Below are 18,037 nucleotides of genomic sequence, written 5' to 3'. Positions count from 1 at the left end.
AGATTTATCTGGATCAAATTTCCTGTCATATGGTTAGTTTGTCCATGATAAGACATGAACACTGGGTTGCCTCCAATCCAAAAGCTGGCATGATGAATATTATGAATGCAGTTGTTCCATGTTGAATCATGGATTATGAAACTGTAGACTAAGTAACTATCTGTGTGCTGAGATGAAAATATAGATTTAGCCATTTAGAGTATACCATGGCCCTTATTCGGAACACCTCGAACATTTTTTTTTCTCGGAAATCCATGGACAGGATAGAGTAGGAAATCATATATTAAGGACCGGATCAGTGCCATCCAACTTTATCACATATAAGGAAATTCCTGCAGGAGCAGGGAAAAATGAATTCTCAGTGCTCGAGTCTGCTAGAACCAAGGCATTGTAGGATCTACCTCAGTTTTCCAGTGCAAGAAGAAAGGGAATAGGACATGAAACCAAGAAACTGAATCTCATCAATAGTCTTGCTGCCGTTGAATGAGATAGTGTCATTAATACTACTCCCTGAGCATCATAACTGGTTGTTGGCATTAGGTTGCCAAATAGCCCCTGATCTGATTGGTCAGGCTTGGTAAGCTTCCGAAGGCCGTGGCTTATAAGAAGGCCAGTAGATTTGGATATTCAGGACTGTTTGGAGCTGGATAGGAATCAAATCACTTTATGCGAAGCAATTAATCTGGCCCAGGCTCTGGGGTTTCTATACGAGTATTATTGTGCCTGAATTTAAATTCTTCATGAAAGTCAGGACCACCTTGCTGGAAGATAGCTTACAGCTGGGAGGTTATAATTTGCTGCCGTAACACTGATGGTGTAATTACCTTTTGCCACTTGCCAGCTCCATCCTTGACTGTTATACTCAAAACCATTGATCGTCATTCACTAGTGTGAGAGTTTATCTGGCTGAGTGATGCTATCAGTGCATTAGGAGGATCATTGCATCATGATAAACATCAGTATGCAGGAGAAAAATGTTAATAGTAAGTGACCTGGAGAAAATGTCTGTTGCAGATCCTGTTGAACCCCATCATTCAGAGAAATGCGCGATATGCAAGAGGGATCTAATTTTTTCACCAACAGGCCCCCTATCCGTTCCTTCCGTTCGTCCAGAGGTCGCGGTTCTACCATGTCGCCACACCTTTCATGATGAGTGTTTGCAGCGTATCACTCCAAAGGAGCAGGCTGAAGACCCTCCATGCATTCCTTGTGCCATTGGAGGCGATGGTTAAAACTCTTCTTCTGGTTCATTCTTGCAGCTCCATTTCATTTTGTTTCATATTTTGGTTGCCAACTCTTCTACATTCAATACTAGGAAGAGCCAACAGGAGATGAAATGCTTCTATACTACATACAACAACTGTACATATAGAGGTTGATTGGGAATAGTAGTCAGATCTTTTTTGATACATATTGTAAATCCTGATGCTTCAAGTCTCTTATTAATTGCAAATAGATTTTGGTTATACAGAAGAGTCATACAAGGCTTCTCTGCCATTTTTCAAAATTTTTTTTAGAAGAGCAGGGAGAGGGTTGTGTTACTACCATAAATGTTGTCAGGAACTAACATCTGCTATATGTGGCCATATCTTAAAGCAAACAATCATCCTATACCATTTTCTTTACATCTATATATGCCATTAAATGTGTATTAGGTTTTAATATTAGCATTGCTTGCAGGCTGTCAGATCTGGTGGCCTATGCCAACAATGATGTTTCATATCAGTTTTTGTTTTTTTCCTGTTCAAACATATTTAGCAGGTCTGGACATATCAAGGAAGACCTAAAGACATTATTATCTTAATTACTGTAATTATCCATTTTTGTGTTGGTTGACCCCTGATCCTTTATTGAATTTAAACAGATTCATGAGAAGCGTCTAGTACCTCCTTGATCATCACTTAACCTGCAGTGTTCAGGACCTGGGTACCCCAGGCCTCCAAGGACAATTTTCCCTACGCATTCAAGGTGGGGAGAATTACCAAGTGGGAGAAAGTTGCTTGAAGGTGGATCATTCAAATAAATGTAGAACCTTGTGTTTGAGAAGAATGGATGGTCCATGTCAGCAACTTCACCCTCCACGTGGCTGAAATCATAGGGATCTTCTAGTGAAGATTTGTAGGGTGACTACCTAGTCCCCAATGATATAAAAGAACCTAAAAGCATTTGCTATGGAGGTGTTAAGTAGCTCGTCAGTCTATGATCCAAGGCATGCAAACATATGTGGGATTAAACCAGTGCAAGAACTATTTAGAGAGGCCATTACTGATATTAGACACAACAATTGTGTTGTTGAGTTGTATGCTATATTTGAACCTAAGTGATTGGGAGCGGGTAGAAAATGACAATTAACTTGCCTTATTCTATTGACTGAGAAAATCAGGCGAAAAGCCGTTATGAAAATTAATTGGAAGATGGGGGGGGGGGGGGAGAGATCTAACTGTTCCTTGCCAGTTTCAACAACTCAGCCTTATCCCAACTGAATAGGGTTGGCTCCACAGTTAGCTCTATTTGAGGTCATACTTGATATAAGGCCTAAGCTATGCCTGTCTATCCCCATTACTTATCCTTAGGTCATTTTAGGTCTGTCCTGACTCTTTCAGTTCCTTAATCCGAATCAAATCAATCCTCCATACTGGAGCATCCAAATGCCTCTGTTGAACATGGTCATGCCACCCAAAACAACTTTCTTGTAGCTGGAGTTTCTTCCAAACTAGTTCTAATATGATCATTCATTATTTTATCCTTCCTTGTTTTGCTACTCATCAATATCAACATCCTCATCTCAGTCACATTGATTTTATCCATATGATGTTTTTTGACTGCCCAACATTCTGCACCATACATCATAGCCGGAAAAATTTTCATAAGTTTTAGAGGAAAATTTTCATTGCCAGTTTCTGAATAACTTTTCTGGATGCCTTTATTTATTGCCATGATATTGTATGGTATTCTTTTTTTATTTTGGAGAAATACTTTACATTGTAAATGGTATACAAACTCTACCTAATAAATATTTTTACTTTGAGTAGCATGCATGATTCTAGTGTAGTAGTCACAGTTTATTAATTTCCAAAAGAAATAAATCCAAAATGTATGTTTCAGTAAATGTCTATAAGCTTGGCAAAGTCTACAACATGTTGTCACCAAGACTTAGGATCAAGTCCCATCTTCATCTTCAACAAATTGTGCCTTCTTTGTTGGATGAAGAAATTCAAAAAAAGGAAAAAAGGGCAGGAGGCTTTCTATTTTAGTAGGTCTACATGTTTCTTTATACCCACACAAGTATTTACCACATGTTAGTGTTGGGATCCCCTCAAGTAATTGAGGGGTCCCACATGGAGAGTCAAAAGCGGGTGAGGTGGTCTCTCTCACGTCACTCACCCATATCAACATTCTTAAGTCGGTTTGTGAGATATGCATCACCTTAAGTCACATTTCCGCATGGTATCTACTTTTCCTTATTTATAAAAGGAGGGAGAGTGAGAAGCATTGTACACGTACAACTCCATTGCGTGATCTCTTTTCAGATTTGTTTTTTTCTGTGAGTGAAAGAGGAGAGAAAGAGGAGAGAAAGACGAGAATGTGCTCTCTCTTGTGTTCCTCATGTTCGGTTGCGACATGGCGACATTCTCTCTATCAAGGGAAGAAGGGAAGTGTTATGGGTTTTCCAGTATTTGTCACGACGGATTTTGAGGTTAAAGTACTATAGTCATGTGAATCCACTTTTGTTTGGTGAGTTACTTTGTAATCCAAGAGGGGATTTTTCTCTTGATATTTTGTTAGTTTCTAGCACTGGCTAAAGAGAAGACTGTAATCCCATTATTATTGTAGTAGAGGTTTTTACCTGGATGAGGTCCCGTGGTTTCTCCTTTTGTTTTTTGTGGTAATCCATGGTTTCCCCTTTCACCTTGGAAGGGTTTTCCACGTTAAAATTGGTGTGTGCTTTTGCAATTGGGTTGATTTTCTTCAGTGTGTTATTAATTTACGTCTATTTGGTTATCATTGTGTATCTCCATTAACTTACACAAAAGTGAGAAATGTGTTCTTTATCCAACAAGTGGTATAAGAGCCAGGTTCTTAAATCATGTGTAAAAGATGTAGGGAAACACCACAACATGGATGATTAGCTTGAATTGGAGAAACTGGATGATATGAAAAGTGATGATGGAAGACTTTCTATATTGTAAGATCTATACATATTCGTAGAGAGTGATTAATTAAACCTGAAAAGATGATTGATGCAGAATGGAAAACCTTGGATTGAAAAGTTGTTGGATTTATTCGACAATTTTTGAGTGATATAATTTTCTATCATGTTTCCATAAAGCTGTTGGTGCATTCACTGTAGAAGAAATTAGAAGGGCTGTACGAAAGGAAGACTATTAACAATAAAATTTTTTTGATTAGAAAGGCTTATGAACTTGAAGTATAGAGAAGGAAGCTTAGTTGCAGAACATTTGAACGAGGCGTAAACTATTGTGAATCAGCTCTCCCCCAGGAAGATGTTGTTTGATGATAGTTACAACCCTTGTTACTTCTCAGTTCGTTATATGATAGCTAAGAGACACTAGTTGTGTCTCTTAGCAATTTTGCATAAGATGCGATGCTCTTAGTGAGTCAAGTAACAAAGAGTCTGTTGAATGAAGAGACAACAAGAAAATCCTTGGGCTTGTCTCAACAAGAAGCACTTATTACCGAAAGAGGAGGGAGACTTAAAAGCAAATCAAGGAAAGAGAGTACATATCATTACTACAAAAAGAGGGGCATATGAAAAAGAAGTGCAAAAAGCTTAAAAGAGATTCAAAGAAAGAGAAAGAGATGATGAGAAGACAAATGAAAATGGTTTCACTACTACTGTCTACTCAGACGACAATATTATTTAAATCCTGTCGCACCTCCTCACCTAGGTGTTCATACTGATGACCTAATTGATCTTATGCAGATCCTCCTCCCATGGCACATAATGATGGAGGAGATGTACAACAAGCTAATGGAGATGTAAATGATGCTGTTGATGATGATGATGATGATGATGATGCTTCTATAGTTGGTATCGATGATGTGAATAAGGGGAGCAACCACCTTAAGAACCACTAGTTGAACCTTAGTTGATGAAATGATCTACTAACGAGGGACAGCCATCTATTAGAATTTCATCACATCAACATACGAAGGTAAATCAAAATGCTTTGAAGAAGCAAAGGCCGATGAATCTAAAAGCCATGCAAGTGGATTAGCTGCATCATGGAAGTATAAGATTTGATTAATATGAAGTTTGATCTATCCCACGATCTAGAGATTTTCATTCGAGGGACTAGCACTATAAAAAATGACATAGATATTGCGTAAAGAATTGCATAGATAGTGTATATAAAATGGTGCATGGAAAGATAGTGGTGAAATAATGATACATGAACTGAGAATGCGTAGGGTGAAGAATGAGATGAATAAATTGGTTGCAATGGAAAAGAAATCACATTGTAAGATTGGCAAGATGCGGTGGGCACTCTTCAAATGTGAGAAGTTTGATGTTCCATGAGTTTAGGCTAACCTGAAAGCAGAAAGCCAGTAAGACAGCTAGAGAGAAGCAACTGCTCTAGAACCGGAAGGCAAGAAGCAAAGGTGTATTCTCCAAAACTACCTTCAACCAGTGGAAAGGCTGTGTTGCAACGTCTCGCAGATGTGGACATGACAAATTTAGGAGATCCCCCTCATCATGAGCCGAAGGGAAAGTTTGTTGGGATGCTCCTTACGTCATTAAGGAAAGCCCTCATGGAGACTTAGGTGGTTAAGAGTGAGGTGTTGAGAGAGAAATTATCTCTCATGTCACTCACCCATATCAACAGTCTTAAGTTAGTTTGTGAGATATACATCCACTTAAGTCATGTTTTCACACTTCCACTTTTCTTGTTTATAAAAGGAGGGAGAGTGAGAAGCATTGTACACAATGCAGCCCCATTGAGTGATCTCTTTTCAGATCTAGCTTTTTCTGTGAGTGAAAGAAGAGAGAAAAGAAGGAAGAGAAGTTGCTTTCTCTTGCGTTTCTTGTATTAGGTTACGGTGTGGTGGTGTTCTCTCTGTTAAGGGAATAAGGGAAAGTGTTACGATTTTTTGGTATTTGTCATGACGGGTTTTGAGGTGAGAGTACTATAGTCTCGTGAAATCTACATTTGTTTTGCGAGTTACTTAATAATCCAAGAGGTGATTTTTTTGTTGATGTTTTGTTACCTTATAACATTAGCTAGAGAATATTGTAATCTCATTATTATTATAGTAGAAGTTTTTACCTGGACAAGGTCCTGTGATTTTCCTCTTTTATCTTGAAAGGATTTTCACGTTAAAATTGGTGTGTGCTTTTGCGGTGTGGTGGTGTTCTCTCTGTTAAGGGAATAAGGGAAAGTGTTACGATTTTTTGGTATTTGGACGAATTTTGAGGTGAAAGTACTATAGTCTCGTGAAATCTACATTTGTTTTGCGAGTTACTTAATAATCCAAGAGGTGATTTTTTTGTTGATGTTTTGTTAGTTTATAACATTGGCTAGAGAGTATTGTAATCTGATTATTATTATAGTAGAAGTTTTTACCTGGACAAGGTCCTGTGATTTTTTCCTTCTTTTTTTTTGTTTTTCAAATAAGCAAAATCAAATAATAACAGATGCGAGCTACACATGAGAAATTCTAAAACCATAACTATCCATTTCAGTTCTTCACAACAAAATCCCATAAAACTACACCACTTTTTACAAGATTCTTCAAAACAAAACAGAACATCCATCAAAGAAAAGAAGAATAACTCATTTGTGGTGGGTAATCTGCTAAAGAACGGATGTATGAGAAGCAATAGCATGATGAGAGGTGTTGAGGAAAAGTCCTCATGCATAAACTCCAATAATTTATCATCATGATATAAATGTTTTGATGATAACAAATAAACTGAATTATACTAACTCTTGTCTAAAAGATGCATAGATAAGAGCGTAGCACCAAGTGAGGGGGAGCACGCACTCAATTCAAGAGCGAGCACTTAATTCAAGAGATTGATGCTGAAAGCAAATTGAACCTTGTCTAATCTTTCAAGACATCAAAGAATCATAAAGAATGGAGAACAAATTTTGAACACAAAGATCAAGACAAGTTAGAGGAACTCACTTTGAAGACATTCATGTAAAGAAGTGAAGTTCAAGACTTGAAGAAGATTGAAGACTTAGAATTGTACTAAGTTGTAAAATCATAATTAAGGCTACAATTGATGTAATGCACGCACACACGCATGCATTCATATAGAATGACCTTAGGAGGTTTAATTAAACCCATTTCATGTGGCTAAGTCGGGGTCTGGGTGGGCGTTGGATTCCCCAATAATCCCCCCCAACGTATTCAACAAATTGCTATTAGGTATACCGACTCTAAAAGAGACCCATTCATTGGAGAATTATTCTTTACCACGGTAAGCTATAGCAATCCCCAAACTAGCATATTCCAAAAATAAATTCATGTAGGGCAATAATTCTACTTCCGCCATCACATAACGAACCAACAAAATTAATAACAAACATGTCCACTGCTCAACCCCCACTAATATTTGTGTTATACATTGAAATTTCTCCATCTCAGGCAAGAGTACTATATACTCCACTTTAAAGTCTTCAAGTAGGATAAAATCAGCAACGCCTTCTCTTACCGAAGGAGTATGTAGATGAACCGTCCATCATGAATCATGATCGCGCCCACCTTGTTCATGCTATGAGTGTAGGATCAAACGCTTGATCCTATAATTGGTATTAGAGCAATGTGGTCGCGAAGTTCGAGTCTCCCTGCGTGCGACATACTGCGGAGTAGACTATACTTTCGAGTAGTCCCTGAGCGTACGTTGTGAAGAATTATTGAAGAATCCAACGCCCGCTCAGACCCCTGCTCGGGCGGAGCGATGCGTGTTGATTGGTTTACAATAAGAAAATAAAGTTACACTTTCCCTCGAAAGACGTCTTTTGGGGGATTGACAAGCGCTTGATCTTACAAGAGAAAAAATGGAGAAGGATCCTTTGTCTCGGTATCGATTCGCATTTCAAATGACACCACTAAACACTGTTTTTCTCCCATCTTTCACGTGAAGCTTTCATTCGAATTTACCAAAAATACTCCTCCTTAAATCGTATTTTGCCTCTAAGTCTACAAAGGTGTTTTTAATCTCCTCAAACTTGGGGAGACCCTTATTTTTATCGACGATTCTAGAAATGCTGTTGGTGCGACTATCCACCCATTCATCGGAAAATAATTCTCTACCACGGTAAGTTATAGCAATCCCCAAACTAGCATATTCAAAAATAAATTCATGTAGGGTAATAATTCTACTTTCGCCATCACATAATGAACAAATAAAATTAATAACAAACATGTCAACTGCTCAACCCCCACCAAGGTTCTAAAACTCGGGTTTTGACTAGCCAGAAATTCAGTTCGCCTCGATTTCGACCATATCTCGATCAAAACCTAAGATTTTTTCCCATTGATGAGGAAACCAAGGTTTTGACCATAAAACAAGGTTTTTTAGACCTGATTTTTTGCAGGTTGCCTATTTTTCACATTTTAAACACAATCCATGAATTACATTGACAAAAAAATCATTAATAATAGTACCTATGGTTATTGACCCAAGTTTACTAACGTACGCGCTGATACGATATGTACACTACAATGGTTTTATAAATTTATAATTAGTTCACATAATTATAAAGTACGTAAACCCTGAATAATACATTGAATCCAAATAAAACATTAAAATGCCACTATTCAATTCCATGCGGAGTTTCTTGGTGGGTCATTTTTGTAAAATTGTTACCTTATTTTTTGTAGGAATCGTTCGAATCGAAACCACTGGTTGCAAGTTACAAGTGTGGAATGCTCTGCAAACCAAATTTGATTACTTCTTCAAGAGATTGTGAATAAGATCATGGTTCAAGAGGAATTGTAAAATAAGTTTCTCCAAGACTTGGAGAGGAGAGAAGAAGAGAAGGCTAGAGAAGAAGCATGGAGGAAGATGGTTCGAATGGACAGCGAGATGAAGCTCACCAGTGAAGCAGTGATGGAATGCTCTGCAAACCAAATTTGATTACATCTTCAACGGATATTGCATGTGATACAATAGTTGATTTGAAAACGAATAAGTAGAAAAGACAGTTTAAAAGCCAAAAAGAAGAAAAGACAAAGAGTTTGAATGCAAAAACCAAGAAAAAGACATAGTTTGAAAGAGAAAAAGAAGAAAAGACGTGTCTATGTACTATTATTCTTTAAAAACATGTCTGTGTACTATTATTCTTCACATGCCATTGAAAAACCATTAAAAAACCATTCAAAACGTAAATGATAGCCTGGTTTCGGTAGGTTTCCCCCAGTTTCGGTCGAAACCTAGTGGAAACCGTCAAAACCATTCGAAATTAGGGATTTTTTAAAGTATATGCTAAACTCGACTCGGAACCGGTATAAATCGAGATAACTCGACGGTTTCAACCGAGTTTTGATTCACTGACCCCCACTAATATCTGTGTTATACGTTGAAGTTTCTCCATCTCAGGCAAGAGTACTGCATACTCCACTTTAAGGTCTTCAACTAGGATAAAATCAGCAACACCTTCTCTTATCGAAGGAGCATGTAGATGAACCGTCCGGTCATGAATCATGACTGCGCCCACCTTGTCTGCTATGAGTGTAGGATCAAGCGCTTGATCCTACAATTGGTATCAGAGCAGGTGATCGCGAGTTCGAGTCTCCCCGTGTGCGACATACTACGGAGTAGACTGTACTTGCGAGTGATCCCTAAGCGTACGTTGGGGGGATTATTGGGATATCCAACGTCCGTCCAGACCCCAGCTCGGACGGAGCGATGCGCGTTGGCTGGTTTGCAATAAGAAAATAAAGTTGCATCTTCCCTCGTAAGACGTCTTTTGGGGGATTGACAAGCGCTTGATCTTACAAGAGGAAGAATGGAGAATGATCATTTATCTCGGTATCGACTCGCATCTCAAATGACTCCACTAAACACTGCTTTTCTACCATCTTTCACGTGAATCTTTCATTTCAATTTATCAAAAATACTCCTCCTTAAATCGTATTTTGCCTCTAAGTCTACAAATGTGCTTTTAATCTCCTCAAACCTGGGAAGACCCCTGTTTTTGCCGATGATTTTAGAAATGTTGTTGGTGCGATTATCCACCCATTCATTGAAGAATAATTCTCTACCACGGTAAGCTATAGCAATCTCCAAACTAGCATATTCTAAAAACGAATTCATGTAGGGCAACAATTCTACTCTCGCCATCACATAACGAACCAATAAAATTAATAACAAACATGCCCACTGCTCAACCCCCATTAGCATCTGTGTTATAAGCTGAAGTTTCTCCTTCTTAAGCAAGAGTACTGCTTACTCTACTTTAAGGTCTTCAACTAGGATAAAATCAATAACACCTTCTCTTACCGAAGGAGCATGTAGATGAACCGTCCAGTCATGAATCATGACTGCGCCCACCTTGTCTGCTATGAGTGTAGGATAAAGTGCTTAATCCTACAATTGGTATCAGAGCAGGTGGTCATGAGTTCAAATCTCCCCGCATGTGACATACTGTAGAGTAGACTATAATTGCGAGTGGTCCCTGAGCACCAAAAACTTATTTGAGTTTAAATAAAACCGCAAACGTACGGGTCAATCGTAGCTACGGGTCGAACACGAGGAGATATACGCCACTCTATTTAACTTAAAAATGATGCAAAGTAAACCAAATTAAAGTGTTAAATTAAACTAATAAAAATTAATGCATCCTAACTCATAAGTATCTAACAAAATTAAGGAATTAAATTGGCGTCCTAACACATGAGCATCTAACCTATCAAACTAAAGCGAATTGAAAGGAATAAAAATGCAGCCACACATACTAAGCACATAAAAATAAATAAGGGAATAAAAGTGCATCCACAAACCACAACCATATAAAATTAAAATAAAAGAAATAGAGGGAGAAGAAGAAGAAGATAGAGAGAGATAGAGGAGATGGAGAGTGAGATTGAGAATTTAGATAGTAAAACCTGGATGTGCTTGCATGAATGTAATTGAAAAGCTTGAATACTTGCATAAACTTACCATGACCTCCTCTTCTAAATCTTCAAGTCTTGTCATCAACTTAAGAATTTAGACTAGAAGGCTTAAAGCCTAAACTAGAATTAAGAAATTACAACCCAATTGAAGACTTAAGCATAAACTAAACCTATTACAACCATTAAATGAAAATAAAAAAACAACCTAGAACTTAGAAAAGCCAAAAATCACAAATTAGAAGGAGAAGAAGAGAAGAAATTTTACTAAGTGAATGAGCCAAATTTACAAGAGGGGTAAGGGGTATTTATAGGGGAAAGGGGAGAAGAGAGAAGAGGGAAGTGTAGGAGAAATATTCCCTAAGAAAAAAGAATATTCTCTTCTCCTTCCTCCTTTACATTGCATTGGCTCCTAAGAAAAAGAAAAAAAATAAAAAGAAGAAAATAAGAGAATATTGTTTACATAAACCTTCTATTTCTAGAAAAGTAAATTTTTAATTTTAACTTGTGCTTCCTTTTCTTTGTAGATATCTTTTCCAAGCAATAAAATCAAAGCATCTTTGATTTTTCAACCTTCCATAGATGAGAAAATATTTTTCAAAATAAATCTAACCCAAGTGAAATTTTAGGAATGCCCTTGAAAAGTTGGTGGAGAGAGAGAGAGTGATGACTAGGATTCCACTCAACCAAATAACAAAATCCCCAATGTGTCCTCTAAAAATCATGGGGTATTAAATGCATCCCATAAAAATCATGAACATCTTGTGGGCCTTTAAAATTAATGAAATCTAATGGCAGTGTGGGTCCCTCCATGTGGGTAGCAGTCCTCTCTCTTCAAGAATGCAAAATTGTCAAAACGGTCCTGTACTTGCAGTAGATCTCCACCATTGCTTAGAAATATCTTCTATAATGTCAAAAATATCCTTGGGAAGTGGTAGACTGACTATGGGCTTGCACTATAGTTCCTTTCTGACCCATTATTCTTTCTTGGGCTGAAAAGAATAATCAACTGTACGGTGGGCTAGACGAATGCGTACTTGCGTTCTGTCACGTCCAACTTGCTCCAAATTTAGTCCTCTTTACAGCCATGAAAGGAAAAATGGTAACTTTATGTGAAACTTGGGACATGCAGCTCCCGATAGTCTAGAATAGCCTAAAATCAGAAAAACACAAGAAAGCACTAAAGTAACTCTGTCCAATGTGGTAAAATGTATGCTTTATGCCCTAAGATTTCACACATAAATGTGCTCATCAGCGTACGTTGGGGGGATTTATTGGGAAATCCAAAGCCCACCTAGACCTCGGCTTGGGTGGAGCGATGCGCGTTGGCTAGTTTACATTAAGGAAATAAAGTTGCACATTCCCTTGCAAGACATCTTTTGAGGGATTGACAAGCGCTTGATCTTACAAGAAGAAGAACGGAGAATGATCATTTCTCTCGGTATCGATTCGCATGTCAAATGACACCACTAAACACTGTTTTTCTCCCATCTTTCATATGAAGCTTTCATTCCAATTTACCAAAAATACTCCTCCTTAAATCGTATTTTGCCTCTAACTCTACAAAGGTGTTTTTAATCTCCTCAAACCTGGGGAGACCCCTGTTCTTGTCGACGATTCTAGAAATACTATTGGTGCAACTATCCACCCATTCATTGGAGAATAATTCTCTACCACTGTAAGCTATAGCAATCCCCAAACTAGCATATTCTAAAAATGAATTCATGTAGGACAACAATTCTACTTTCGCCATCACATAACGAACCAACAAAATTAATAACAAACATGTCCACTGCTCAACCCCCATTAATATCTGTGTTATATGCTTAAGTTTCTCCATCTCAGGCAAGAATACTGCATACTCCACTTTAAGGTCTTCAACTAGGATAAAATCAGCAATACATTCTTTTACCGAAGGAACATGTAGATGAACCATCCCATCATGAATCATGACTGCGCCCACCTTGTCTTCTATGAGTGTAGGATCAAGCGTTTGGTCCTACAATTGGTATCAGAGCAGGTGATCGCGAGTTCGAGTCTCCCTGCGTGCGACATACTACAAAATAGACTGTACTTGCGAGTGATCCCTGAGCGTACGTTGGGGGAGATTATTGGGGAATCCAATGTCCGCCCAGACCCCGGCTCAGACGGAGTGATGCGTGTTTGCTGGTTTACAATAAGGTAAAAAAGTTACACATTCCCTCGCAATACGTTTTTTTGGAGATTGACAAGCGTTTGATTTTACAAGAGGAAGAACGAAAAATGATTCTTTCTCTCGGTATCGATTCGCATATAAAATGACACTACTAAACACTGATTTTCTCCCATCTTTTACGTGAAGTTTTCATTTCAATTTATCAAAAATACTCATCCTTAAATCGTATTTTGCCTCTAAGTCTACAAATGTGTTTTTAATCTCTTCAAACCTGGGGAGACCCTGGTTATTGCCGATGATTCTAGAAATACCGTTGGTGCGATTATCCACCCATTTATTGGAGAATAATTCTCTACCACGGTAAGCTATAGTATTCCCCAAACTAGTATATTTTAAAATAAATTCATGTAGGACAACAATTCTACTTTCGCCATCACATAATGAACCAACAAAATTAATAACAAACATGTCCACTGCTCAACCCCCACTAATATCTGTGTTATACGCTGAAGTTTCTCCATCTTAGGTAAGAGTACTGCATACTCCACTTTAAGGTCTTCAACTAGGATAAAATCAGCAATACCTTCTCTTACCGAAGGAGCATATCGATGAACCGTCCGGTCATGAATCATGACTGCGCCCACCTTGTCTGTTATGAGTGTAGGATCAAGCGCTTGATCCTACAATTGGTATCAGAGCAGGTGGTCGCGAGTTCGAGTCTCCCCGCGTGCAACATACTATGGAATAGACTGTACTTACGAGTGGCCCCTAAGCGTACGTTGGGGGGGATTTTTGGGGAATCCAACGCCCACCTAGACCTCGACTTGGGCGGAGCGATACGCGTTGACTGATTTATAATAAGAAAATAAAGTTGCACCTTCCCTTGCAAGACATCTTTTGGGGGATTGGCAAACGCTTGATCTTACAAGAGGAAGAATGGAGAAGGATCCTTTCTCTCGGTATCGATTCGCATCTCAAATGACACCACTAAACACTGCTTTTCTCCCATCTTTCACGTGAAGTTTTCATTCCAATTTGTCAAAAATACTCATCCTTAAATCGTATTTTACATCTAAGTCTATAAAAGTGCTTTTAATCTCCTCAAACCTAGGGAGACCCCTGTTTTTATCGACGATTCTAGAAATATTGTTGATGCGACTATCCACCCATTCATTGGAGAATAATTCTCTACCACGGTAAGCTATAGCAATCCCCAAACTAGCATATTCCAAAAACGAATTCATGTAGGGCAATAATTCTACTTTCGCCATTACATAACGAACCAACAAAATTAATAACAAACATGTCCACTGCTCAATCCCAACTAATATCTGTGTTATACGCTAAAGTTTTTTCATCTCAGGCAAGAGTACTGCATACTCCACTTTAAGGTCTTCAACTAGGATAAAATTAGCAACACCTTCTCTTACCGAAGGAGCATGTAGAAGAATCGTCCGGTCATGAATCATGACTGCGCCCATCTTTTCTAAGAAGTTGAGCAACTGAATTGGTCTTTTACCGACAGGACAGAGCCTCCAACATAGAGCTTTGTAGGCATTAAGTCCTATTGGATTTTCACTCAGGAAATCCTACTCGTCAAATACGGTCACAAAGGTGAGATAACATCAATCAAAAAGATTAATTCCCTTCTTGTCTTGGAAGGATTTTCAAGTTAAAATTGGTGTGTGCTTTTGTAGTTGGGTTGATTTGTTTCAGTGTGTTATTATTTTGTGTATATTTGGTTATGGTTGTGTATCTTCATTAACTTACAACTTTGGTGTGCTTCGTATGCTCCTACGTGGAGGGGGAGATTGTTGGGGTTCCATATGAAAGCAATTATCCCTCATTGGATGTGAGTAGCTCGATGTGAAGACTTATAAGGACTTGGGCACCATCTCCTTAATGACTAGATTTTAAGAACGAGTTCTACGTAAATCACAACAAGTGGTATCAGAATCAATGTTACAGCAGTGGCAGGGCTTGGCAACCTGGTGTGCCTCAAAGGATGAAGTCAGAGAAGATCTCAGTTGCTCTCACTAGGGGAGGAAATTGTTGGGTTCCACGCGAAATATAAAGGTAATAATCTCACATCATATGAGTATCCAGATGTGACAACTTATAGGTACTTGGGCATATTTGTTGGAAAAAGAATTCGATTATGAATTGGTTCTGATTCCCACTAGAAAAATTCAGGGGTAATTTGATAACTATCCATCACTTAATACTAGGGTTTTGCACTATATAAAGACATGTTTTCAAAAACCCTAGTATAGACTCTCATAATATCATTAAGGTTTTCCATCTCCTCTATTTTTCTTTTCTATCAATCTGTGATCAAGGTTTTGACAAAAACCCAATTGATTGTGGAGGAGTTTATATTCAAGGGAACACAAAGCTGTACGTGTGTGTGAGACTTATTGTGAAAGGGCTAAGATCGTGTGAAGGTTTTACGCTTGTGAAGTTTCAGGTAACAATCGAAACCCGAAATTTCATTATGAGATTTGAATGGCTTCTCCCATCGGTTGCAACGATTTCAATTTGCTTTTGCCAAATCGTACCTCTGATTTTAATAGTGGTATCAGAGCCTCACTTCCTTATGGAAAGTCTTCAATTTTTTCATACCGTATTTTACGTGATCCTTTATTTTATTATTCTAATTAAAAAAAATGTGATCAACTCATCGCAATATAATCTTGATTGATCTTTGTCAGCCATGGCAGCAGTTGATCTTAATCACTCCAAGGAATGTTCATGATGGAAGGGGTTTTTCTTGAAGTTCGTTTCCACATGGAAACAACTTTGTTGTACAAAGTTGTCTCTACAAGGAAACGACAACTATTTTATTAAAAAAAGGAATGGGTGCAGAGTTTTATCGGTTTTATTGTTTCTGTATGCAATTGCCTTTTGTGAACATAAGTCTTGTCATAAAAGAGAAACTCATGGCTTTGTTTAATAATTAAAAAAAAAAGAAGAGTATTACTTTGTTACCTATATTAATGGATTCTCTATTACCCATTAACACCAAACCCCATGTCAACTTCGCGGTGCCTTGTGCATCTGAACTCAAGGCGCATGTCCTTGACGTATTATACTTATTTTTCTTTATCCATGTGCGGTTGGCCATGGCCAATTGTTATTTAAAAAAAACTACAAAGTGATTGCAGTTCGAGCGACTGAAAAGTAGGAGGATGAAGATGGGTAAGAGAAGGAGAGGATAGGGTTTTAAAACCTTTGTAAAAATGACTCTGCTGCCCCAATTCTTTTTTAATTCATGGACTGAAGGTATTTTTTAGCACTATGGACTTTGGGTTATTGAGCTTGTTTATTGACTATTTTTTTTTTTACTAATTAATGGACTGGACTATTGGATTTGGATCTAATTATTATTGTACATTGGATGTACATGAATATTTTGACATGAGATGTCATGCAATACTAAGAGTTAGTATAAGATTATGTGTTTTTATTATTTTTCACATCAATTGGAATTAAATTGAAAGGATCAAGTACAATATGATGACTATGGTTATGAGATTTAAAAAACATAATCATGAGATGCATTATATGAATGGCATGGCATGCATATGGTGATGTTTGTAATCTTATCATTTCTTTCTCTTTCCTCCTCTCTTTATGTAAATGTTGTAATTCCCTAGGCATTCCTATTGGTGGGCTGGTTTCCTGAGTTGTATTTATTTAAAAGGAATGTAATAAATAAGATTAGAATTTAATTTCTTATTTGATCGCGATATGATTGTGATTGTGGATCTACGCTTGTATGATGGTGTTGATCGAGAGAAGATTGGAGGATATGATTGCTTTCTTGAAGAATTCAAGGCCTTTTAATTATTTCCCTATAAAAGTTATGTTGAATGTAATTTTTAATTTCATTGCATTTGTATTATCACATTAACAATGTCATGTAGGAGTGACATCAGACTCAGGAAAGGTAAACTTGCCGACAGACTCGGGCTGGTTACATTTATAGACTCTCCTAAATAAAAATTTAGGGCATTGATGGTCGAGTTCAGTAGAGGGGGTGAATGAATCTGTAAATGAATCTTCCCAATGTTTTATGGACAAAGGTTTTGTAAAACCAAATGCAACCCAAGAGGGGGTGAATTGGGTTGTGAACAAACAAAACAAAATATAATAATAAAACTTAAACCCAATACTATTCCTAGCATCATCACACAATGACAAATCATAACAAACATATAAGAAACAAATAGAGTGCCATGGAAGATATTATTAGTTCTTTGATTAAGACTACTTGCGAGAGAGAGAGAGAGAGAGAGAGAGAGAGAGAGAGAGAGAGAGAGAGAGAGGATTTAGAATGGTTCAAACAATCTGTCTTACGTCCACTGTCTTGATCACGGACCAAGGATTTCTCTACCAACTGATACTTTTCCTAGGCAAAAATCAATCACTTAACAAACTCAACCATTTCTTTCAGATCGAACAACCAAACTACCCTGACCAAGGATTTCCACCCAGCTCACACAGATCAAGAATTTCCTCTTTAAGTCACACAGGATTCCCTTACAACAAAAATGACTTTTTCTTTCATGCTTGATAATTGTAAACCTTTCAGTGCACTATGATTACCTATAAGATGCTTTTGCTTTAATTTTGTATACGTTATAGCTCTTGTTCTTAGTCCTTGTCAAGTTGACGTAGCTCTTTAAACACTAAACACAACAACTTCCTCAAGATACTGTTAACACTTTAAGCACAATAGCTTTCTTCAAGAATACGATTGAATTATACACTTTTCTCTTGCTCTATTATATT

The 18,037-nt window shown here is 37.7% G+C and overlaps 1 protein-coding gene across 3 annotated transcripts in view; it reads left to right on the top strand.

Moving 5' to 3' along the window:
* Positions 1-1,464, top strand: part of LOC122646862 — a 41,374-nt gene extending 39,910 nt beyond the window's left edge. For all 3 annotated transcript variants that reach the window (XM_043840485.1, XM_043840482.1, XM_043840484.1), the window contains one exon: positions 1,015-1,464. In XM_043840485.1, coding sequence (XP_043696420.1) covers positions 1,015-1,232 — 218 coding nt within the window. In that variant the 3' untranslated portion in view covers positions 1,233-1,464. The remainder of the gene's footprint in view (positions 1-1,014) is intronic.
* The last annotated feature ends 16,573 nt before the right edge of the window (positions 1,465-18,037 follow it).

Source organism: Telopea speciosissima, chromosome 11 (genome assembly GCF_018873765.1).
Source record: "Telopea speciosissima isolate NSW1024214 ecotype Mountain lineage chromosome 11, Tspe_v1, whole genome shotgun sequence".
Lineage (NCBI taxonomy): Eukaryota > Viridiplantae > Streptophyta > Magnoliopsida > Proteales > Proteaceae > Telopea > Telopea speciosissima.
This window is presented reverse-complemented; position numbering and strand designations above follow the sequence as displayed.